Raw genomic sequence first — 23,535 nt, 5'->3', positions numbered from 1 at the left:
CCACGCGTCTAGAGTACTGAACGTCAAATTTTCTATGTTTTTCCTTCATTTTGTTTAGAACACTTCATAAGTTTACTCTTAAAGAATAATTAAAAAACAGTTGAAGGAAAAAAGTCGTTCACAACCACATCTAACATGGAATACTGGTGTGCTTAGACACCGCAAACTGTAGCACCAACATGACAATGTCTGGCAGATCTTTTTCTTGAATGCACTTTTTTTTTTGTTACTAGGTGTTTCAGCTATTATGCATAAATAAATGAGAGACAACCACTACATTAGGACTGACTTTTAAAGAGTTAGAAATAAAAGAGAGTAAACGTACATTGGAGTTTCAGAAATAATCACACTTTATTTTGTATTCATTGCAAGCTACCGTTTTTAATATTTAAAGTTGTGACCTGAGCATAAATTTTAGGGTAATTTTCTTGCTTTTCGTTATTGCCTGCTACGAAGCATGGTGTATGAGACTCTTCTGTAGAAAAGATTTTCAGTCCAAGTTGTTGACTGTAACCTGTCAGGTTGGTAGTATTTTATGGATAACAACAAAAGCGGCTTCAAAATACTTTGTCTTGTGAAAGTAATGCTTCCAAGGATATATTCACTTGTCTTTTCTGTCCAGGTACACACACTGAGTCTCACACCCCTTGTCCCAAGTAGGGTCGCAGCAAACCGGAACCTAACCCAGGGCACAGACTTCTCCCCCGAGAAGGAGGGGACACACCCAGGGAGGGACACCAGTCCATTGCAAGGCACCCCAAGCAGGACTCGAACCCCAGACCCGCCAGAGAGCAGGACACAGCCAAACCCACCGCACCACTGCGCCGCCCCTCTTGTTCAGTTACATTCTTACATTATTCAAAGTCAAGAATACATAGAGAACGAATATTAAGAAAGACTTTTTTCAAAAATAACATTTTATTGACAGTGTCACTCATCCAAACAGTACTTCTGCTAAAGTCATGTTAATTCTAAATCAGTACAAAATAGAAATATTGAAACTGGACAAAAATTAATTTAATTAATCCATGACCATTAAAACACAGACTTATGCACCTAGATTTCCAGTGGATGCAGCGCCTTTGACACATGGCTGTCATTCTTTGGAAGGGCTTGTTTCGGCATCTTTGTTCTCCATGTTGGGACTTTGTGCTGCCAGTGACTTCACTCCTGGGGCACAGTCAATAGGCACCACCCTTTCCTTCAGCGCGGGCACCGCTGACCTGGCGGCCTGGATTCGGAGTTGACCCTCAGAGAGCGAACAGATCACATCTTCAGGGTTCACGTCTTCTGGTAGGTCAAGCTCTTGCCGGAACTCCTGGCATTTATAGGAGAAAGAGCCTTTCCCGTCCTCCTGCTTCTTCTCTGACTTGCCGCTCACCCGCAGCTTCCTGCCCACCTGCTTCACAGCCAGCTCCTCGGGGGAGAAGTCTTTAGTGTCCAGGGTCAGGGCGAAGTTCTGTCCCTCATTGTCCACCTTGAAAGAGATGGGCTTCAGCGCCATGGAAGCCGGCACATGGTCGATCTCCTCGAAGATCTTCTGATGAAGTTTCTCCATGAATTCTAGGCTCTGCTTCATCTCCTGCATGTGCCTCATCATCTCCTGCTCAATGCGAAAGAAGAGAGGCCGTGTCTCCGGCCAGAGGCTGCGCACGGGCCAGTGGAAGTCCATCAGGGGGCTGAAGGAGGACGGCAGTACGCCTGGGTACATCATCTTCGCCGCGTGTTCAGGGTGGTCTCCTGTGCTGGGCTCCAGTGATCCTGGGTGTGGGTGTGTGTGTGTGCTTTCGCTTCGTTTGTTTCAGCTTTTATAGCCGGCTGCAGAACCTTCCAGACTCATCCCGCAGTGCGTCACGGGGCTCTTGCTGCTTAGCACGTTCGGTCATACTCTAAAAACAAGCAGGTTGGGTGTCGCAGGCCAGGAGCCGCGTGCCTGCCGCATAGAGCATTGTTCTATTTGGAGCGCAACTGGCGCCCTCCCGCCTTCCCGTTCGGCGACCCCTGCGAAGAGCGGCACCCGGGTGTGACACATGGTCCCGCACCAGCTCCACTTAGCAGGGTAGTGAGGTTTTAAAAAAAGCCACATGTCCTCATGGCCGAGACAGACTGCTCGCATTATTAGTTTATTTCCAGCAAACGGGTTCAGCAGCGAAGCCCGGCGCACATTCCTGAAGGGATGTGATCTGTACGCGGAATGGCACAAGCAGTGACTCATGATGGGCTGTGTGAGGGCACTTACTTATTTCAGTGCTGGCGACCCACCACAGCAGAGCCTACCCAGCAACACAGGGCGTAAGGCCGGAGGGGGAGGGGACACACCCAGGACGGGACACCAGTCCATCACAAGGCACCCCAAGCGGGACTCAAACCACAGACCCACCAGAGAGCAGGACCCAGTCTAACCCACTGCACCACCGTGTGTGTAGTATTACTTAGAAATTAGTATATTGCTCACAGCTACTATAGCCAGAGACAGAATTCAAACCTGCAACCTCTGGGTCCAAAGGCAAGGCTCTAACCATAATGCTATCCGTTGGTTCCTGAGTTGTTCTTAAAGTCATTGCTTCACATGTAAAGGTGCTTTCTCTGTTTTTCCTGTTCTCTGATTTGAATTTGTGAAGGAACGCATGAAACGGATCAAGTCGCATTTCTATTACACTTACCAAGCCAAGTTTTGCTCTAATGAGCTATACTGTGCTGTGTACCATGTTCACCACGGTGCACTTTGTGCTGGAATAAGCCATGTACTCATAGGGACTAACCTCATTTCGCTTTTGTCCCCTAGAAAGTTTAGACCCATTGTTCTTAGTGGTTGATTTAGTGTTTTCATTGACAATTCATGTTTAATATTGTGCTACTTTTACGGGATGTTCATTGTAGTGTCATTTTAATGTTGTAGTATGACTTTATGTGTTTTAAAAGGGGCAATCGGTAAATCAGTAGCCGATGTTGAAGCGGAACTAGAACCAGAGTTAAAGCTCAGGGTGTTTTTCTCTAGAGTGGGATAATTTGTCACGTCTTAACTATTTTTGTGGTGTGATCACTTTTAAAGGGTTTACGTGTGTCAAGCCCGGTGATTTATTTGTTAGAAATTAATCATCGGGAGGTCCTGTATTTCACTGTTTTTTTCATTGAATGTTTCCGATTGGTATTATTCCAGGACATTATTAATTATTTGTGTGTTAATTAAATCAGACAGGGAAATAAATACAACAAAAATATATTTAGTCAATCAGCTACTTATTCTTTTCACCCTTTAAGGCAGCTACGGAAATTATACGCTAAATAAGTAAATTACTAATATCTGCGTTTGGTGTGAACAACAAGCCATTATCTAAAAATGAACGAGGATTTAAAAAAAAAAAAAAACGCACCGTATTATACGTATACAATATATGTGTGGGTTTCTGGAAATACGCCGTTTTCATGAGCGGAGACAGAATTAGTGAATCGCACATTAAAATTGAAACTCTGCGAAGTCGTGATCCGACATGTTTTACAACATTCGTCACAACAGATTTTCGACCTTTTTTTTCAAAGCGGAAGTGACGTATAAGCGTCTGTTTTCCGGGGGGATTTCGGTTACTTCCGTTATCCTACGCCTGAAGAACAAGATGGTTCCCCCTGTGCAGGTTTCGCCGCTTATCAAGGTAATTTTGAGGACGTGTTGTACCAAGGAGGCCCTGCGCTCGTATTGTTCCTGCTGTCCTCCTTTAGACAACGTTGTTTTTCAGAGTGCCTTTCAGTGCCTTTGGACGTAGGTGACAGAGATGTTCTGTCATCGCTGGCTAGCGCAGGCCGAGGGATCAACGCTTTATTTATTATTAACAATCAGAAATTGGTACCCGTTTTGTTAGCTGCTTACCTTAATTTACAATGTGTGTGTAAAGCGTGTGTATTATAGGCGGCGTCAACTATGTGTGTCGAATGCCTTGTTTTGTGTGACTACTTGAACTGAAGGTCAATGAGTGAGTAACTGCTAGTTTAGCTCTGCTGTTACAGTAATGGGGACCAAACGTAGCTCTGTTTGGGTTATAACATTTAAAGTAATTGTTTTATATATTTTTCTGTTGCTAGTAAGTAGTTGTGGGTGGGGGATCAAATTTTATATTGGGTGCATTATTACATGTACATTAAGCTGACAATTTCCCATGTTTCTTACAATTATTCATTCATTTATACAGCTGGGTAATTTTACAGGGTAATTTGTGGTTAGTGCCTTTCTCAAGCTCTGTAGCTTGAGCAGAGGTTCAAGCCTGCAACCCAGGTGGCTGTTTTAAGCAGTATGCCTCCTGGTGTCCCCTTATGTTATATGGTTTACACGGTTAAGATTATTAAAGTTTTTTTCTTTAATGCTTTATTAGCTCTAAATGCTGTGATATCCTTGTTGGTGTGGTTGATGGAATAGCAGCTGCAGTTAATAATGTTCTCTTTATTTCAGACCGCCAGGTGGTCAGCTTTACTTATTGGAATCGTCTATGGCAAAAAAAGATATGGTACGTTTTGTGAGACACCTTTACAGTAAAGCCCAGCGTGTTCAGGTTTGTTTGGAAGGATCCTGTGACCTGAAAGTCTACTGGAAAATGTCTCCCAAGTCATTGCAGCTGTCTAGTAAAAATGTATAATGTGACATTGCTTTACTTTTTTGCCCTCTTGTGTGTGTTTTATTGCTTCTCCTGTTTGGTGTGCAGATTATTTGAAGCCAATTGCTGCAGAAGAGAGGAGGATTGAGGAAGAAGAGAAGAAGGTCCGTGAGGAACAGGAGCGCATCGCCAAACAGCTGGCAGAGGGTTAGACTTCTCTTCTTGTTATGCAATAGAGAAACTACTCCTAAATAGTAGTTTTGAGTTGTGGTCAACAAGCTGCCCCCCCCCCCCGTGTGTGTCTCCTGAATTTAAACTGTTTGTATTGAAGCTAGGAGGAGCTGCTCATTACACAATTCATAGTGTGACTGAATTTGTTGAGGATTTGCCATAGCTCTATTGCCCTGAAAAGTTAGCTGTTAAAAGTTCAGTATTGATTTACTATTTTTACTACTCATCCCATGTATTATTTGCTTGAACAAACCTGGAACACAGACTTATGACAAGTTGATTAGTTACAAGACCACTTGAAAGAAAAAATAGGGGGAAAAAAATTGCTGGTTTCAGAATGTTTGGATGTGTATCTGTGTGTGTGAGTAAAATGAGAGGAAGGAGAACAAGTTTTCTGCTCATCATTGTTATGAAATGCCTAATTGAGGAGAGGCAAGATTTTCCTAAAGTCTTTCTTAGTAATGTGTTTTATGGAGGCATTTTAAGGAACAGTTTAAGGGCTATAGTCACTCATAATTGGGTGGTGTCCCCCCACTATTGTCAAGCTTGTCTTTCCATTATTAATTTTTGGACAGGGACTCAAACTGACAGATTAACCAATATTAGACCAGTACAGATGCCTAGGCTGTTTACCTCCTTAAGATTAAGAATGCTGAACACCTTTTCTAATCCGTCACTGTTTTTCTTTCCTCCAACAGCCAATGAAGACACCATTTTGAAATGAATCCCTTCTTGGAGCGGATAAATTGTTTGTTCATTTTGAATATTAAAGAGAAATCAGTACCAGTACTTCATCTTGTCAGCAAGAAATTCCATTACCTTCCAAGGTGTATGTAAAATAAATTTGTGGATGAAATAACTGTCTGTAGTGCTTTTCAGAGCTATGTCTATGTGGTACAGATGTGTAGTATGAGGTGCTTGCTGAAAGAAGGGAGTGGGCAGGGGTCCACCAATACCCTGGTCAAGGTCTTTGCCAGGGTCTTTTATTTTTAAGTTGGTGCAAATTCTTTTGCCAGAGGTCAAAAACATTAAAAAAAAAAAATTCAACAAAAGATCTTGAGTTGGTTGCAAAGACACCGATCATTGCAATCGTGTTCATCCAGCAGCATGTTTGTGGTGTTCTGGCTTGCCAGGTTGGGGATTTTTTCTTCTTCCCTACTGTCAGCATCCCTGCTTTTGCTGCTACTGCCACCTCTAGTGGGGATGATGGTATGTCATCCGTGACCTGTACTGCTCAGTTCTTATCCAACTCCTTTGCGAATCACCTTAGTTCATTCAATTAATGAGGGAATCTGTTTCAGATGTGGTAACCTAAGAGACATTCCACTCCACAGAGCTGACCGAGGTGCTTATAAGATCTTCACCTGCTCTGTCACAGCAGTTTTTATTAGGTATCGGAGTATATACTAAAAAAGGAATGTTTTACTTGATATTATTCATGTTTCTTTTTAATGGCTGGAGATTTTAAGCACTGTAGAAAAGAAGCTTTTAATTTTTACTTTGGTAAAGATCAATGTTTGTAGCGCAGGCTCAGCACAGTCGGTATTGGGGGGGATTATTTAATCCTATCAGACAAGATATTTACATTTGTTTATCTGACATTTTTCTTGAGCATTGTACAAAGTTCATTTTCCCAAGAGATATGGCACAGTTGAACTCTCCATATTTTATGGAATTGCAGTTTTCTCACTAGCAGTATAGGCTGGCAGTTGTCATTATTTGGAGGTTTAAATCTGTTGTAACATATGCAGCTTTTACATGTGGAGCTATAACTTCAGTTGTCATTTGAGGCATCCTTAATGTCAAGGCCTTAATAGCCTTCTACACTAGTGGAAGTACACCAGTGTCTGCTGCTGAAGACCTGTGAATTTGTTGTTTATAGGTGCCTACAGCATTGTGAAGAATGCCAAACCATATTTGTTTGAAAAATATAAGCTTGCAGATGGCTAAATGTTTATTGGTGTACCACATGGAAAATCTGAACTTCTTGTAGATCTGAAATTTAGTGTTGATTGTGTATTTATTATGTGAGGTTCATGCCTTGACTCTAGTAAATATTTAAGCTCAATATTTAATGTACATATGTTGCAATAAGCTTATCAAAACAATATTACATTTGTGTAAGAATTCCTGCATTTATTTTTTTCTAATAGACAGATTAGCCTGGGTTCACCTACAGTCTGGCATTGTGATAATTTGTCTTTGGGTGGGAAGTAGTCCTGTATAGATGACAATGTTCACTGCTTTAATTTTCTGTATATTTTTGCCCTCTGAGGTTATAATCTTGGTTACTTTATTGTGGCAGTTGGGATCTTAAATTATTTTGATTCCTTGCAAATGCATATTGATGATCTGGGCTTTTATCTAATTGTGTCCGTATTGTTTTATGGCTCTGGTGCTTGGGCTTTACCGTGGTGAAGAAGGAATCTAATCCAGACCCTGGTTTAGTACAAATCCTGGGATTTGGGTCACAGACCTATATAAGAAAATGCTGAGTGAACACATCAAGCCAGGTGAGAATGGCTCCTGGAGACCCTGACACTCTAAATAAACACACAAGTTTGTAGAGGTGAACAATTGTTCTTCCAATCTGAAAGTGCAAAGTCTAATAGGACATATCAGATTAAAAAAAATAAATTAGGTTTTAACTCAGAAGCACCTCACCAGTCAAGATTATCACTTAAAAAGTATGAAATAAAGCAGTTGTGTACATGTTAGGCAGGGCTTAGCAGTTGCCATTCTAACCTTTTTCCCTCCTGAATTATACATTACTAGAGACACCAAAGTAAAGTAAGGCCATGTGTCCAAATTGACCTTGTCAGATTAGACGTACTCAGATCTGACTGTGAGTGTCTGGAAAGTGCTGATAGTTTGTGTTGGATAATAAGCTTTAGCAGATAGTGAATCACCAGCAGGAATACCTGTCTAAATGGGACAAATAAACAAGGGACCACTGTCAACACATCAAGGATTGGCAGTTTGTAAGCAGACAAAATTCACAAAATGGCTAAAAGTTAAATACATTTAAACTTTTTATTGTATTAATATTTTACATATATATGTATATATACACAATCACTGCAATCTGCAAATAGACATATATATATACATATTCCAACTCAGAAACAGTAAAAGAGTGTGGTAAAAGTACTGACATCACTTTTAATGTTTATTTTTTCACCTTTGAACATGTCACATAAAAATGAAAAAAAAAAAAAAAACTGGTGTTTTTGACAATGCAGATGTAGAAACCAAAGTAATTTTGACAGGGATCTAAGGTCCATAACTGTCATTTTACATTAAGACCATACTTGGAAAGCCTTGCAAACCTCATTATCTGTAATCACTACATTTCTTATTCAAAAGCAAAAACAAGTCATCTCAGCTTCAATGTACTATTACACATTTTTGTCAGTTGTTTCATATGTCACAATATAACTCAAGTTTTTGAACTTCCTGCTTGCCACATGTTCATTGTGGACAGGTATTTAAAGAGTGGTGTATAAATGAACACAAAATAATGATTAAATATTTTTGTAAAAAATGTGACAAAACCCCTTGTCTTTCACTGACACCAACATTCAGCATTGTCAAAACTAATATGCAAGATCAATTAACCATGTAGTATTTAAATTTTGTTTTATTGCCATCACTGAAATGCACAAAAGAATAAAGTACGTACATAATTTAATCTGGAAATGGAAATTATAGCGGTTTTTTGCTTATTCTATATTTAAAGATATTTACATTTTGTCTATTTACAGTTAGAAAATAGTACATATCCTCATAGATAATATCATTTCAAAAACATTGAAAAGGGTACATTTTGAGACTGAAGTTCATTATCATTACATGAATTGCAAAAGAAAAAAACTTCCCATAAAAAAGCCCATCTCTCTTCTGAATGCAGAGTACAGTATGATATTCACAGCAACCTTCTTCCCTCATGTACACTGTTAGCTACTAAAAGGGTTTATCTTTTCCTCAAAACAAAATTCCAGCACAATTGGGCAAAATCTTTCTGTGTTTTGATGCCAGAAAGTACCTGAAAGAGACATACCCTTGGAAGCCCGAATGGAAGTTGTCCAAAGAACGTAGGTGCTTTCTCTTTCTCTCACACACACCTGTAACACTTGTACCTGAACTTGTAGACAATACACGTGGTCCAAAACTCACTCACTTTCAGTAAGCGCTTCTCCTTAGCGTGGTCCAGAACCTACCCTGGAATCACTGGACACTAGACCACGAAGGGTACAACCCCGGACAGGACGCCAGTCCATTGTAAGGCAGTCACACACATGCGCACAATGGGCAATTTCAGAGCTCTAGTGTATATACTGTGAGGTGTGTGCAGAAGGGGGTGATTGAGAGCCACCAATTAACTTGAAGCACATGTCTTTGGACTGTTGAAGGGAACAGAAGCACCCAAAGGAAGCTCAGGCAGACTTGGGAAGAACATGTAAACTCCATACAGACTAAGTTGGACTCAAACCTACAGTCAAACAGGCTAGAAAGTCCACCATGCCACCCTGGTCCAAAAATCTTATGTTGCAATACAAAAAGCTTTTTTTATACCTTCTCTGAAAGGTGATTTGTATCAAGTGAGATTCCACACATTCCATACAGAGGGAATTAAATTATAGCCATGTAAAGTACCAAAAAATGTACTATTGTGCAAAAATTATTCTCTACCGAACAAAGAAGGACTGGAAGGGATGAGATACGTCAAGGTGGTCAATTTAAAAAGTTAAAAGAAGTGCATTACTTCAAATGCTTCAAGGTTTAACACTGAGATGGAAAAGAGTTTCAGCTACTGCTAGGAGCCCATTTCAGCCATTTATTTATTTAGCAGATGCTTTTGTCCAAAGAAACTTCCAATGAACTCTATGTAGTGTTATCAGCCCACACACCTTGTTCACCAAGGTGACTTACACTGCTAAATACACTACTTACACTGGGTCACTCATCCATACATCAGCAGAACATACTCTCATGTCACTCACATACTATGGGGAACCTGAACAGCATGTCTTCAGACTGTGGGAGGAAACCCACACAGACACAGGAAGAACATGCACACTCCACACAGACTGAGGGGGGATCAAACCAACATCCTTTTGCACCCCCCAGGTGCTGTGAGAGGGCAGTGCTACTCGCTGTGCCACCATACTGCCCTTTATCTCAACTCAAGGAGAACCATGGACACAGAACTTTACACTGCAGATACTCGTTAATAAGTATATAAATATTCATGAGCCCATTTAAGAGTTAGACAAAACTATAATTGTTGATTTAGCTAACTTTTAATGCTATAGTATATGCTCCACTTATCGGTTTCTCAGTACAGAATACACACTGTTGTTCTCTGTTGACTTGCAGTTCAATGAAAAAGTAAAATGACACAAGTGGTCAAAACCAACAATGCTGAATGAGGCGCTTGAAGAAGAGAAATAAGAAAGAAAATCATTGACTAAGAGATGGATTCCTGATCATGAATCTTGCTAAATCACCCATTTCATCATATGCAGAACCACTGCCTACTGTGGCTTCATTCTCAGTTCTGGTATGGGCTGACTGCAGGAGATGTTCCTTCTTACTCTTCTGTAGGTTCCTGTGGTTGGGTTTGGGTTGAGATCAAAGTCTCTCCCCTGGTGCACTCAGACTGGATGTCAAATGGACATGTCCTTTCCTCCTGGGTCAATCCAATGGTTTAGCAGATACAGCAGGTCTTGGACCCAGAGCCTGCACTGGCATTGTTGTTTGAAGCTGTGCAGCAAGGCAAACAAACACACATAATTACACAATGCTCAGCCCTGAATTACAGAAACTCAGCCCTGATAATGTATGGATGAGCCTGGACTGCTATGGACAGCTGTGGAGGGTTCTTACCATGTTTGGCAGCTTCTGCCTCTTCTTTTGCCTTCTTTGCTTCCTCAATGGCCTTCAGTTGTGCCTCATACTCATCCTGCTTGGCCTTCCATTCCTTTTTGTTGTTGAGGATGCCGTCATACATGGGCTGAATTTCTTTATGGAACCGAGAGAACTCCTGGAGAAAGAGAAAAGTCAAAGAGTACAATGTTGTCTAGTCAAGTTTTCATCGAATATCAAGAAAATACCTTGTCCAACACTAGGGCTAGCATGCAAATTCAGCTGTTGGTGCCAATTCACTCAGTGAAAGTCTTGTATATTCAGGCTGCGAAGAGAAATTGGGCTGAAATGGCAGCTTCTTGGTCAACAGGGATGAAGGTAAAAAAACCTGTTGATGGTGGTAAAAGGACATGAAGAACAGTACTAGAATATGTCACAGAGCTGGATCCTGTAGCAAGTGGCTCTAAAAGTGCAGCCATGAACTTCAGGTCATTGGAGTGTCACATCTTCTGACAAGCTCACCTTTGGCATGGGCAACCAACCAGGGGCATAGCCTGGAATTCTGGGACCTTTAAAAGAATACTGCTGCGCCCCTTTTTTGAACAACGCAAGTGCCAGATTTGTATATGTTTGAGTAATACTGGCATGGCAAGTTTGAAATTTTGATTTTGGGTGTGGGGGTGAGTCCTCCTTGAAAAAAATTCAGCAACATAATGATTTTGCTGAGATGAAAAAAAAAACAATCACTGCCATTTAATTGATTAATTTGCTGACCCTTCTCAAATGGAAACCCTTATAAATCAGGGCTTTCCTCAAAGAAAATTGCAGCTATATAATTAATCACACTGAAAAATTTTTCATGCAACTTTTCCCGTCATTAGCACGAAAGGGTGCATGCTGTTAGGTGGTTCAGGGAGGATAAAAATTTATTCATATTCTCTGGCTTTTCCCTTTATGTGACCTGGTACAAGATTCACAGTTACAGTGCAGTATATTCAGACAGCACACTGACAGCTTGTATAAGTTATTCGTCCAGGTTGGAGCTACTGGTTTCCTCCAGAACAATCCCAGGTCTTCACTGACCTCCCTAAGCTGCAGTGTGTCCAAGATACTCTGGTTGAACACTACTGAGTAACAAATGTTGACAAACGTGACAAAGTGGTACCTTGTACACAAAGGTGCAGACAAAGTCGATGAAACCACACTGGAGCTTTGGAAGCTCTGCAGCCTTGTACCTGTCCATCATTGGCTGGAGATGAAGAAGAAGTGTTAGAAGCACACACACATATGTGTAAAAACACACACAGTAGCGAACTGTAGCATACTCACAATGGGCTGCTGATTCAGAACGGTTCTCTCCAGGTCACCTTGCTCCCAGAACTCTGCAGCCACAGACAGCGCCACCTAGAGAGAGTCCAAAAACCAGGCAACTGTGAGAACACTTGGACAACTGAAGGCTGAGTGTCTGAGGGCTCTGCCTCACCTTGCTCTGCACCTCCCATGGTTTGGTGATGGCCGACAGGTCGCAGGCTGTCATCATCATAGCCCTGCAGAAGGCGGAAAGGCCGAAGGATTGTTCAGAAACCACAATCACAGAGTGTAGTCTAGTGAAGCACCTGCTCGAGATCAACAAAATCGTGAAACCCAACAAACACTCCAATTTACATCTCAAACTTACATCACAATCTCTTTTCTTGTGGTCTCCAGGGACATGAAATCCACCCACTTCTTCCTGTCCTCGTATGTCTCTGAAAGGTCGACTATCTTTTGAAACATAGTCCTTTTTCTGTAAACGGAAGGGAACTGTGAACTCATCATCAACAGAAGGACGATAATAATAATTAATACTTAATGAAAGAAGCACTATTTGAAAGACTTCAAACTTTTATTACAGCTGGAATTTTTAAGGTTACAAACTTCTATGCCAAAAATGTTCGAACTAGCACAAAAACCATTTATTTGAACATGCAAAAAATCATATGGTCTTTAGCGTGAAAACTAAAAGCCATAATAAGTATTTTTCACACCAGTATCATTGCAGTGGGAATCTGGGTTTTTCTATAGACCAGTCTAACACAGTTGGTAATAAACTTAATAACATTTCAAAATGACATGGAATCATGGGAACAAACTCACTTGAAATACAGTGCCAGGTCTGTGGCAATGATAGCAATGTCCATTAGGTGTATGACATGTTCCACTTGTCTTCTGTTGAGGTTCTGGTAGATATTAAGGGACTGGAAGATAGGGGAGGAGACAGATTTACTTTGTTGCACTACACACAACAGAACCGTGACTGAATGCAAACAAGGAATCTTCGGGTCTCAGAATGAATTTAAGGGGATGATCTTAATGTAAAAAACTCACCTCATCTGCTAATAAAAACTTTCCGAATTCTAAGTGGTGCCTTTCGAGAATAGAGGAGCCGTGAAGCTTGGCCAAGGGGTTTTGTGACCTGCCCATAAACAAACAAACAAACAAAACACTGTAGAGACGGGCTAGACCTTCTTACCCCTGCTTTGCAAGATTTTATTTGTAAACTCTGAGTAGAATAGTGTGCAATGTCCCAGAACAGGTTTCTAAATTACACTCAGCGTACTTCCGTGTTTAAAGCTTTTAGTTTTTCATCATAAATAAACTTCAAACAGTTAATGACCTGACATCAGGTGATGGAATGGAAAATGTTCTAGACATCTAACCAAAGTTCTGAGTGGAGAAACAGGTTGTGACTTACACTCAGAAAGTCCCCTTCTACCCTTGGACAGCATGGTATAGTGGTTACTGCTACTGGCTTTGGACCCACAGGTTTGAATCCCGACTCTAGCTATAGTACTCTTGAGTAAGATGCTTACCCTGAACTGCTCCAGTAAAAATCCCCATCTGTCTAAATTCACAGGTAATTGTAAGTAGCTTAACACTGAGTAACTTTGCAGAAAAGTGTCAGTGAAATTAATAAGTAAATTAGAAGGTAACAGTTAAGTCTGGAGAGAGAATCTTTATCATTTGGTTGGGTGTTTATCTCAAAAGTCTTCTGTAAATGCTCTTATGCTGTAATATCTCTGATAAATGAAAAAGGTTAATTGTGAAAGTTTTCCATGTTGTAGAAGCTTGGGTGGTTGATGGATAGTGGTGATGATCGGTTGGGAGTGCCATCGCAATTCCAAGACAAAGGGTACGAAGTATTATAGCAGCTTATTCTTACTGTATTTTACTGGGGGTCCTTTTCATAGACTACCTAGTTTCCTTGTTTCTTAGCAGAATCCACATTAGTCAAGTAATTTATTAAACATTAATATTTGGTTGGAACTTAGTGTCAGAAGTGTTCAAATTAAAGCTGCCAGAGCTGCTGTGTTAAGGATCTGAGTATTAAATCTTCAATCAATTTTAATGTCTTTGGCATTTAAGTGTAAGTTTATAAGCTAATAAAAATTAGCTCAGGCACTAAATGAGAAATGGCTTAATAAGAAAATCTGTAATGCCTTTTTAGTCATTTACAGCTCATACTGAGGATCACTGTCCTTATAGGCTCCGTAGGAATTCCAGGACAGGAAAAAGAAGGTAGAAATGTACTTGTCATACTCACTTCACCTGGTAGAGGTTATTGGTGCCCCTGTGGTCAATGTCATGCAGGAAACCGGATGTGATCATGGCCATAACTTCCAGATCTGTGTAGTACTTCTTCAACTGACCCGTCTAGTTCAAGGGGGAAAAAAAATACACCAACAGGATTGCTGAGAAACAGCCTAGCTTTAAACCCAATTCACTGACATATGTTTCATTAGGAGAAAATTCACAATTTACTTTTTTCATACCGTTAATAAGGTGAACATAGTCTGCCCAACATTGAACCCGTGACGCCAGTTGTGATAGGTGATTTTCCTGTAGCCCTTGCTGACAGAGTACATGAACCGGACTAGGACCTGTTTAGTGGGCAGGAAGGAGCAATTAATTACATCTTAAACTGAGCTGTACTTCATTTTGTGGAATGTGGTAAAAGGCTTATTCTGTTTATGCTAATTGTATGGCAAGAGCTATATTTTGTTTTGCTCAAATTTATTATATTGACATATTTTATACATATTTGTATACATATTGTCCAACAGCTTTAACATGAACAGTAATAAGCGCCATTACTGCTTTAAATCACTCTATTCATGCATGGAATGCATGGCCATATGTGAACAAATGGAGGTTATGTCTCACTGGACTCCTGCATAAATAGTCCAATTATAGTCTAACAGTTCAAAGAAATGATTACTAGATGCCAGAGTCATTACCTCTTGTGGGACCTGGAACTTTTTGACCACCCCAACCTCGTAATACATCTGGATGCCACACTTGACCAGGTCCAGTTCTGTGCAGTCAAAATCAGAAAACCGGAACTCATAGATCTCAAACTTTGTTGGGCCAGGAAGTTCTTTTTTCTGAAAAACCATGCACAAAAATACGTGTTGGGATGGAGCCTTTTCAGCTACTTTTGGTAGGTGATTTTAACTACTTGTGCTAAGTGATCAGTGTCATAAACAGATTTTGAAACGGTAAATTGGAGCAATTACAAGGATTTCACACTGCATAGACTTAACTGTTTGAGAAACGTTTTTGGCTTTGGCACCAACCGAACATAATGCATATTTATTCTAAGCTAAAACTTGTTTGAGAAGAACTAGACAATGTTAAAGGTGGTAGTCTTCCTCACATCCTCTCAGTTGTGTTATTACATCACTTGTGCTATTACTAAGTCTCCAGCACTGAAGTCATTACTGATTTCAGGGGTGATTCTCCACCTGAACCCACTCCTGTGCTATACAGTCAGTGGTGCTACTGGAGCGCACTGCCACCCTTCTGCTCCCTATATAATCGCAACATTGTGGAGACTACCAAGATCTGTAAGAGTTCATCTTCTTCACATTCTGAGGGCTCGCATCCGTAATACTCTCGTGTTTTCTGAAAGTAAAAGAGGACAGAGACTGATATTTAAAACGTGAAAGCAGGTTCATCTTCTATGCATCTTCTATGCATTGGGTTGGGCAAGGTGAAGGCGGCCAGGACTGAGAGCAGCACTGTGGGAACCTTCACTCACCAGGATGTTCTGAATCTCGTCATTACGGCATTTGACATGGTATAGCACCATGTCTTGGGCGATATCTTTTCTGTTCTCCAGCTTGTTCATTTTGTCATACGTGTCTGTGTTAAGCGCAGACCAGCCCAGGAACTGTGTAAGAGACTGGGGAGATGGGTTGGTTGGGGGGTGTAATTAAACATCAAGTCAGTGGACACTAGGTATCCAGTACGCCCTAATTAAACATACTTAGATTGTCTATGTCAGTTTGCAGGCATCACTGAGAATACAGCAAATACATTATTAGTCAACATGACAGCAGTTAGAATAACTAGAATAATGTTTATGATCCAATATGAAAAATTACCTCCATCAGTTGCTCATCCTGCTCGTCAAACGGCTTCCCATCTTTTCGGTTGTAAAACGTAGCCACGCCCACAATTTCCTCCTTCTTGTTGACAATAGGCAAGGAAAGTACATTCTTGATGGTCCAACCACTGCTGTCAAGGGGTTCTTGCTAAATTTGGGGGGAGGAGTGGATGAGCACACTTCAGCATGAGGGGATATAAACAAAGACCTGAGCAGAGGTTGTTCTGAAGGTATTTCTGGCATCATGATAATAACAATACAATGCAAAGCAAGTAAGGGCTAACAAAGTGAAATGATAACCTGTAATGTATCTAAGCCTTTTTCTCTCACCTGGAAGCTGAACATTTCTTCTGCTGCAGCATTCATGATATTACAAATCTATCACAAATTAAACAAATGATCATTAGTGATGTAAATGTACACCCTCATACAAGTGTCATAACATGGTCGATGCATGCAAGTTACAGTTGATAGCAACAATTTTCAGCATCGATATAAAATGAGAATTTGAGAAGACAAACACGATGAAGAGCTTACAAAACCACTCTCTGCCACGTAAGTCGGAAGTCCACTAATCAATGCCCAGTGGTCTGCAGGAGGATTTCTGTTTCGGGGAGAAGAAAAACAGATTTACATGGAGACAGAAGAATACAAATGGACTTTACAGTATTTCACTTGTAACAATCGTCAGCGATTTGCATCTCTTCAATTAAATGTTCAAGTACATTAGATAAACTGCGAGGAAAGGGAGAGAAAAGACTTACGGTATGACTTTGATTTCTTCTTTTCCGTGCAAAATGTAGTCGATGACTTTGTAGAAGATGACCTCCTAAACCATGAAAATGGTGAATGAGGTGAGTTTCTTAAAATACGATAGAGAGAAGACTCAGCTTGCGCCATGAAAGAGGGGCACACAAGCGTTGCACCCACCCTGCCGTCTGGGGTCACAGGACCTTTGTACGGGGGCTGCTCTCCCATCAGCACCGGCCAAATGTCAAAGAACTCCTGTAGGGCTCAGACAAAGGTTTTGGGGTAAGTCACTGCTGTCATGCAGATCACATGGCTGTTCTGAACGTATGTTTTCAGAGGAGCACAGACGTACCTTTTCCTTGGTCATGTCCAGCAGGCCCACAGAGTACCTGTCACAGTTCAGGTAAGCTCGCACCGTGTAAAGGGCCTTGTGGAACTGTCTCTCAATGTCCGTGAGCTCTTCAAACACCTTGTTGGCCGACCACAGCAGGAGCTGGTCGGAGAGAGATCAGGAGCTGATCAGCTGGCAGTGCGGTCGGGAGCGGACCCGCTATCGGTCGGCACAGTCCGTGTCTCACCCACCTGTCCTCGACGTGTCTCACAGTTGTGCAGGTAACTCAGGTGAAAAATCTTCAGATTTAAACTGGCAAAGTTGAGATACTTTAAAAAAAGCTGCAAGACAAGAAAAGATTAGAAACGGGAATTTAGCTGAGATTTTCCTTCACAACTAGTACTGAGACATATTTACAAGCACAAGTGATCTTGTCTCTATGAAACAGCCACAGACCAGTTCTCTTGTTTCGAAAAGTGCAGGTAAGATCATCCCAATTCGCCTCGTTCGGTTTTGTTTGACGGCCACGTAAATTTAACTTACTTTAGACCTTTAATAGCATCTCTAATAATTCCTAATAATGCCACAAACATAAACATATTTCAATGTGTATTTCACATTTCATTTTTCATTATTTCATGTGTTGAACAGGATAACTGAAATAAATAACATTAGAAAAATGATGGTCTCAAGAAGGAACTTTGTTTTGACAAAGTCACAAAGAATAGAATAAACTAAAGTGTCATAATCCTACTTCATTATAAAGAACATATTGAAGAGAACATGGTTACATTTTAAACAACAGCAGGATGTTTTATATATTATATTTATAATTATGTATACTATATTAAATTATATATGTACATATAAATTAAACATTTTTATTGTATTGACAGTTTTGATTTGGTTTAAAAAAATACATAATTTGATACAGGTAATTTGACAGTAGTTTCATCCTAAGAGCTGAATGTTTTGTAGGGCAATTAAGGTTAAGCACTACTCTTAGGACTTGAGCTACAACCTTGTGATGTAAGAGTAATTAAGGTCATGTTTGCATGTGCAAGAGGGTGATTTGAGGGAGCTGTTAGTCCCCTAATACTCACATCCTGGTCCTCAGATGTGAAGAACGGCCCATCTGTCTTGTTGATGGCCATTATGACCGCCACCACATCTTTGCCATTCATGATGGGCGTGGCCAAGATGTTCTTGGTGGTGTACTCTGTTAATTCATCCACAAATGAGCTGAAGTGACTGTCCTGGGATGACAAGGAACCAAACAAGGTCATAGGATCCTCAAGGCTCTATGTTTCCGCACAACTGTGACGCCAATTAGGATTCCGCATTTCACGACCATGGCTTTGCACTTTCACAGCACGGTTTCTCAGGTCCACACTAGTGTTTTCCAGACTTGGTAACAGAAGATCCACAAAGCGAAACTGGAGCTGTACACTTGAGAACTGGGGCCTGTGGACTTTCTGAGACGTTGACCCAGCCTGGCTCTAAAAAATACAAAACCTATTTGTCCGCTCTTGCTCCATGATGTCCATACACACTGATTAAGTTAAAATATGTGTGACAGCATGCATTTAAACAATTAATTTGGCACACAAGGCAAAATTTACCTACAGCTGCAGGAATAGTGGTACTGTGGAAAGTGTTTGACTCAGGTTTGATTTAGTATACTTTTTTTTAACGAAGAATCTCGCAAATATAGCTTATTATTTGACATTTTAACACACCCGCTTTACACTAATGGCTGTCTACTGAAGGGAGATACCTTGTTTAGAGGTACCATAGTAAGTCCAGCAGAGACTTAAACCCATAACCACATGCTCAAGAAGGCCCTTTCCTAAATCAGTCTCCCATTTGCATAAATTGTACTTTTGCTGAGATGTACGTCGCTTTGGACAAAAGTGTCTGCTAAATGAATAAATGTAAATGTAAATGTCCCATTTCCTACCCAGCTGCAATGTTCTGTGTGACAGGAAGAATTCTGTGTGACCTCAAGCATCCAGCGCTAAAGAAAGCTTGAACATACAGTATTAATATACTTAATAAATGCACACTGGTTTTCCCCTCTCTAGTTAAGACCGCTCGAACTTGAGCAAAAATCAATTATGGTACGACATGCATTTCGCATAGGAATGTGAATAAGTACAGTCGTCATTTGTGTAACACCCTGTTCAATATTGCCCTTTTCACACTGAGTTCTACAAAAGATAGTGGCAGTCATGCTGATCCCTTTCACTGTTCTGCTGACTGTAAATGCCACCGGTGCTGTAATCCCACTTATCATAGCAGGGTCATGGGATATATTAAATGAGATTATGGCAAGAGGATTTTAATCATCTTTTTGCTTAACATATTTATGGATAAGTGTACACTTGCATAAAAGCTAGTTTTTAACTCTAATTATGATCTGGCTACGGTCCTTTCTTCTGATAGCACGTCATGGATAAAATGCCGTATTGCCGTTAATTTAATACATAGGGTGGTTCTCATTGTGGAGCTGGTACAGCTTTCGTGTGAAGAATAAGTGTGCTTCATCCAAAACTTGGCATACTGGTTCATTTATTATCCTTATTTATGACTAAGATAAATTATGTACACATCTCACCCCTCATGGGCATCTCACAGTAAACGCAGTATTTTCACAGCAACACTGTAAAACAACTAGGTGTTACAGGTAACAGGCAGAAATCATATGGAGACGAACAATTTACCTCTGATACATCTTTGACATTCATTGTTTTCTTGGTGTGGGCAACATGCCCTACAACCCCTATGTCCAGAGGAAACACAATCTCTGAGTCGGGTGGCACCAGGCAATCTTCGAGCTCAGCATTGCTGTGGACGTTGAAGAGGCGAGTAGCGAGCTCGGCGATTCCATTGCGCTGGCGGTACATGAACAGGCTACAGCGGTCAGCGTGGATCAGAAAGCTGATCCTCTTGAGGATCTTGAAGACCACCTTCTCCATGTTAACGTTCTCTTGCATATCGTGGATGAGGTCGAACAGGATCCCTGCTTCTTCCACCTGGCTCAAATCCTTGAAAGTGGCCAAGTCCACTGTGGACTCTGGCCTGTTCATCACCGCAGCGATGGCCCCAGCTTTGAGCTTCTTGTCAAAGTAAACTTTGGCAAAGGCTGGGTTTTCATCCAGGAACTTTTTCACGTCTTCCTTCGTGACGCTCATCTTGGACTTGGACCCAGTCCCCTTTGACTATGAACAACAACGGGAGAAATGTACGAAGTGAGCGCCTGTCGATGGGGAGTGACGAGAAGGAAACGTGCATGTAATCCCAGGCTCCCTGGGGAAAGGAGGGACAGCTAGTGTTGTGGAGAGAGAAGCCTGCAATGCCAGGGACCACCTGACAGCAGTCCAACTCTTACCAGAGTGGAGTCCCCTAATAATGCTGAAGGTGAATACGGATCTGCTCAGGCAACGCAGGTCAGGTGACCTGCCCCAGCAGTAAGGAATCCTGGCCCGGTGTGGACGCCCCCTCGCTCCACGTTCTCTGCGTTGAGCTGAAGAAGCAGGAAACCTAGAGATGGGAGACGCTCTCCCGAAGATAGAAGCTCATACAAAGATTGATGTGGTGTACTGGCAACTGTAGTGTTCGTCTTTACCGTAACTTCTCCCTGCTGGCTTCAGTCAGTGCACAAGCTCTTTATGTTCTTATTAAAAACACACTCTTCACTGCTAAGCCCTATTTAGCCTGCCCACTAGCTGATTATCTCAGCACCCACACTGTCTCCACACCTGCACAGTTACTCCTGGCACTGGGCAAGCAGTGCAAAATCTTGCTCATGTGAATGCAGAAATGGGGAAAGCAAACCCCTGACATGATCGCCTGCAGTAGAAGTGTAACTGCTACGATTGACAGCAAGAGGTTCTGGTCAGGTTGACCAGGTAATTAGCATTTGGTGTAGTTTTTTGAAATTATTTTAACAAGTACTTTTTTGTAATGCTCAAAGGTATATAATGTGCATTCAAAGGTTGGCGAATATCTGAACTTGTGATTGTGATCAGTGACACTAGACACAAGATTTATTTGGAAGGATGATACAGCTAGTTTGTTACTGTCCACCATATGAACCAATGTACATCACACGAGTAGTTGCATCAAAGTTACTTACTCCAGACATAATACATTTACATTACATTTACATTTATTCATTTAGCAGACGCTTTTCTCCAAAGTGACGTACATCTCATAGAAAATACAATTTGTACATTACATTAGGAGAAAGAGACATGACTGCAGACATGTGATTCTTAAGTAAACCTAGTTTGTTCCACTTGATGCACCGATGTTCACCGCACGAGTAGGTGCATAAAACTCAGGATAGACTAATCCTGATCACACACACACACACATTTTCTGAACCGCTTGTCCCATACGCGGTCGCCGGGAACCGGAACCTAACCCGGCAACACAGGGTGTAAGGCCGAAGGGGGAGGGGACACACCCAGGACGGGACGCCAGTCCATCACAAGGCATCCCAAGTGGGACTTGAACCCCAGACCCACCGGAGAGTAGGACCTGGTCCAACCCACTGCGCCACCGCGCCCCCCCCAATCCTGATCACCTTCCTCTAATTTTTCTTTTTTTATTTTTAAAAAGGTGCACAAACATTTATATACAATACCAGAGTAGTGGCTATGTAAAGGTTTATCTGGGCGTGATCATAAAGTTACGGTGCATGAACATTCACATCGTACATGAGCTGGAGAGATCTTGGGCAAAGTGAGACAGGAAAAGATGAGTTTTCAGACTTTTCTTGAATGTAGACAGAGTGTCAGATATGAGGACTGGACGAGGGCGAGTTTGTGGACCCAGTTGCGGGTTGATCTTTAATCTTGTAGATCAGGTTCAAGGGAGAAGACAAGATCAGAGTCAAGAACAGGCGTGGGTCTTTTCAGGAGTGAACGTTGCAAGGCAGACAATCTAGACTCGGTGGTGAAACAGGGAACAGGCAAGGGTCAAAATACCAGGACAGGCAAGACACGAGTGCTGAGCAAAGCCGCTGAGACCGCAAAGGCACAGGGCAATTGCAAGAATCCGCGCCCGGGTGTGGACGCGTTGCCTCTTTTATCCCTGGTCTTCTTGAGTGGGCGCAGGTGTCTCTGCTTTGCTCGTTCCCAGGGGCGTGACGTAGAGTTTCAGCAGTTCTGAGTGAGAGGGGGAGGTTATTCCACCACAACAGAGCCAGAAATGAGAACCTCCGCGCTTTACCTTTTGCACGGGACCACCAAGGGGGCAGACGTAGACGAGCGAAGGGGTCTGGTTGCGGTGTAGCGGTTGATCAAGTCAATGCTTACTCTAGACAGTTTTTGAAGGGAGGACACCAACATCTGGTGCAGCTGGTCATTATACTACCCTACTACATGTACCTAGTTACAGTAAATCTAGTTGCCATGCCTCCTAACTGCCCAGGCAAGCCCTCTCCCTTTTCCCCTCAGAGCTGCTGGAATCCTTTCAATGTACAAGATGGGTCTCAAAACACATCTCTTTCAAACCCTTCTCTCCTAATCTCCTATCTGCTCCCTAAACTCACTTTAAATTATCTGTCACAATTACCTTTGTATTTCGTGTCAGTTCTATATGAAGCTCTTAATGTACTGTACGCTGGTAAATATGGGGATACCGGACAAATTGAATCATAACTCTTTGTTGGCTAAATGCACCCTGTTTACTCTGAGTTGTCTTTTGTTCTGAAGAAAAGTGGTGGATAAATGAATAAATGTCAATGTCAGCCCCCCACTTCACAGTGAGATGGGGCTAAGTGATGCAGAGGGAGACAAAAGACAAACAGGTGTGTGAAGTCTGAGCTTTTAATACACCAGCAGAGGCCACAAATACTGTTGTTTTTCCTGACACATCTGTCCATAACAGCTGATTGTAATGAGCAAATAATATTCTATTTATCTTCTGCCCCAGGGCTCCACACAGAAGGAGGAGAGCAGCCACTAAACACAGGCACTATGATGACTCTGTTTGCTCTGCTCCACTTTCAACACACTGGAGGTGTCAAACCTCGCAGATGACTGCGAATGAGCTCAGAACTGGGGGCGTAAAGGTGCCACCCTCATGAAACATGAAAGCACAGTCATAGAACTTTGAATGAAAGGTTTCTCCAGTGCTTCCCAGATCTTTTCTCACCATAGTCCTCCTGTTACACACACACACACATTTTCAGAACCGCTTGTCCCATACGGGGTCACGGGGAACCGGAGCCTACCCGGCAACACAGGGCGCAAGGCCGGAGGGGGAGGGGACACACCCAGGACGGGACGCCAGTCCGCCGCAAGGCACCCCAAGCGGGACTCGAACCCCAGACC

At 41.8% G+C, this 23,535-nt stretch overlaps 2 protein-coding genes across 3 annotated transcripts; both read right to left on the bottom strand.

The window, feature by feature from the left end:
* Positions 1–805: 805 nt before the first annotated feature.
* LOC108933515 (heat shock protein beta-11-like) lies at positions 806–1,791 on the bottom strand. Its single transcript, XM_018750648.2, has one exon. The coding sequence runs from the start codon at positions 1,712–1,714 to the stop codon at positions 1,097–1,099; it is 618 nt and encodes a 205-aa protein (XP_018606164.1). The 5' UTR covers positions 1,715–1,791; the 3' UTR covers positions 806–1,096.
* Positions 1,792–10,524: 8,733 nt separating this feature from the next.
* On the bottom strand, positions 10,525–20,385 carry pde6b (phosphodiesterase 6B, cGMP-specific, rod, beta). Of its 2 annotated transcripts, none has more exons than XM_018751116.2 (22): positions 19,915–20,385; positions 18,295–18,447; positions 17,443–17,532; positions 17,213–17,353; positions 17,041–17,115; positions 16,875–16,939; positions 16,648–16,714; positions 16,441–16,488; positions 16,109–16,258; positions 15,763–15,906; positions 15,561–15,626; positions 14,960–15,106; positions 14,495–14,602; positions 14,266–14,375; positions 13,050–13,137; positions 12,819–12,919; positions 12,361–12,468; positions 12,166–12,229; positions 12,012–12,086; positions 11,848–11,931; positions 10,704–10,860; positions 10,525–10,580 (listed from the first exon to the last, which is right to left on the bottom strand). In XM_018751116.2, the coding sequence occupies exons 1-22, from the start codon at positions 20,383–20,385 to the stop codon at positions 10,525–10,527; spliced, it is 2,568 nt and encodes an 855-aa protein (XP_018606632.1). The 2 variants fall into 2 exon arrangements, with proteins under 2 accessions (XP_018606632.1, XP_029108837.1); XM_029253004.1 differs by having other exon boundaries at positions 10,525–10,560; positions 10,747–10,860.
* Positions 20,386–23,535: the final 3,150 nt, after the last annotated feature.

Source organism: Scleropages formosus, chromosome 6 (genome assembly GCF_900964775.1).
Source record: "Scleropages formosus chromosome 6, fSclFor1.1, whole genome shotgun sequence".
NCBI lineage: Eukaryota > Metazoa > Chordata > Actinopteri > Osteoglossiformes > Osteoglossidae > Scleropages > Scleropages formosus.
Note: the sequence above shows the minus strand (reverse complement) of the source record. Positions and strands in the feature narration are given on the sequence as shown.